Source organism: Lucilia sericata, unplaced genomic scaffold, assembly GCF_015586225.1.
Source record: "Lucilia sericata isolate MDLA Ls3-8-SP2 unplaced genomic scaffold, ASM1558622v1 Contig001813F_arrow, whole genome shotgun sequence".
Taxonomy (NCBI): domain Eukaryota; kingdom Metazoa; phylum Arthropoda; class Insecta; order Diptera; family Calliphoridae; genus Lucilia; species Lucilia sericata.
In genome coordinates, this window is record NW_023995711.1 from 730 (window position 1) to 2,500 (window position 1,771).

General features: G+C 31.7%; 1 protein-coding gene across 5 annotated transcripts in view; it reads right to left on the bottom strand.

Annotated features, from left to right (window-relative positions):
* Positions 1-460: 460 nt before the first annotated feature.
* LOC119612714 (ribose-phosphate pyrophosphokinase 2) overlaps positions 461-1,771 on the bottom strand; it is a 47,022-nt gene continuing 45,711 nt past the window's right edge. For all 5 annotated transcript variants that reach the window (XM_037968562.1, XM_037968564.1, XM_037968565.1 and 2 more), the window contains 3 exons: positions 1,306-1,504; positions 1,094-1,228; positions 461-1,021 (listed from right to left, as the gene is read on the bottom strand). In XM_037968562.1, coding sequence (XP_037824490.1) covers positions 929-1,021; positions 1,094-1,228; positions 1,306-1,504 — 427 coding nt within the window. In that variant the 3' untranslated portion in view covers positions 461-928. The remainder of the gene's footprint in view (positions 1,022-1,093; positions 1,229-1,305; positions 1,505-1,771) is intronic.

The following is a 1,771-nucleotide window of genomic DNA, read 5'->3' on the forward strand; positions in this document are numbered from 1 at the left end:
TTCAAAATAAAAAAAACAAATTCTTGAGTTTTTGTCTTATACATATTTATTTTATTTTTTCTGTATATTTTTACTTTAGTTATTCATTATTTTTAATATGTTATTTTTATTTTTACTTTTACTTTCAAATTATGTTTATTTTTTCTTGAACTATGCGTTTTAATAATGAAGACTTAACTATAACAATGATTATTTTTTTTATTTTATCAATATTTTTTAATGTACTTTAATTTATTTCCAAGAGTTGATTTTTACTATTCAATGTTTTTTTTATTAATTTTTTTGTATTTTTACTTTCTTAAGGGAAACATTCTTAATATTCTATATAAAAAATATTGAATTTATGTTTTTTTTTCAAGTTCTGGTCAAAAGTGCTCTGATTCTTAGAAAACAAAAGAATAAAACAATTAAAAAGTGTTAGAAGAATTTAGTTTAACAAGATGAATAAAATTGAAATGTGTTTTTTTTAGAAAAAAAGGAGTACAACTTTCTTTATTTGTATGTTTGAGTTTATGGTGTGTAAGTGGTATATAATTATGTATAGTTATGGTGGTGGTAAATATAATTATTTTGACTAAATTAAATTTAAAGAGTTTTTTAAAAACAGTATTTTTTAATGGCAAAGAAATTTTAACATGGTCTTATTTTATTATGTATAGAAAAAGGAAAAACAAAATGAAGTATTCATTACAAAACGAAATTATGAAAAAATACTTTTTATAAATAAAAAATATTTTTTCAAAAAAAAGTTATTAACAATGGCAAAAAAAAATTAGTTTAAACAAAATTAATTAATTAAAGTAGTGGTTGATTGGTAGTATTTGTTAGGAAAGAAAAAAATGTTGTTATTATTGTTTAAAGTATTTGAATTAAAATTATAAAAATATATTTAAAAAATTAAAAAAAAATATATTGTTTAAAGTAGTTCTTAATATGGAACATTTGAGAAAAGATAAGAAACACTTTCGCCATTGTGAGTTCTTCGCACAGCCTCGGCAAACATCATAGATACATCAATGCACTAAAAAAAATAGGAAAAAATTAAGTATTAGCAATGATATTCGATAATCATCGATAGATTTTTTCAACTCACCTGGATTTTGGGACAGTCTCTCATGTGACCATCTTGAGGTATGGTATTTGTTACAACCACAGCCTCGAAACAAGCATTATTAATGCGTGAAATTGCTGGTCCCGAAAAGATGCCATGTGTTAAAATGGCATAGACCTTTAACAGGAAAAAAAATAACGACAAATTAATAATGTTAATTTTGTTTAATAACAAACAAATATGTAAATATTTACCTTAGTAGCACCTGCTTCAACTAAACGATCGGCAGCATGCACAATTGTACCACAAGTATCAGCCATATCATCTACCAATATGGCAATTTTATCCTTAACATCACCAACAAGCACCATAGAGGCCACTTCGTTGGCCTTCTTACGCTCCTTGTGAATTAAAGCAAACTCGACATTGAGACGATCAGCAATGGACGTAACACTAGAAGAAAACAAAAGAGAGAAAAGCGGGGGAGGGGGGAGGGGGGGGGGGGGGGAAAAGCGAGCGAGCGAGCGAGCCGAGCCGAGCCGGGCAGAGCGAGCGAGCGAGCGAGCGAGCGAGCGAGCGAGCGAGCGAGCGAGAGCGAGCGAGCGAGCGAGCGAGCGAGCGAGCGCGAGCGAGCGAGCGAGCGAGCGAGCGAGCGAGCGAGCGAGCGAGCGAGCGAGCGAGCGAGCGAGCGAGCGAGCGAGCGAGCGAGCGAGCGAGCGA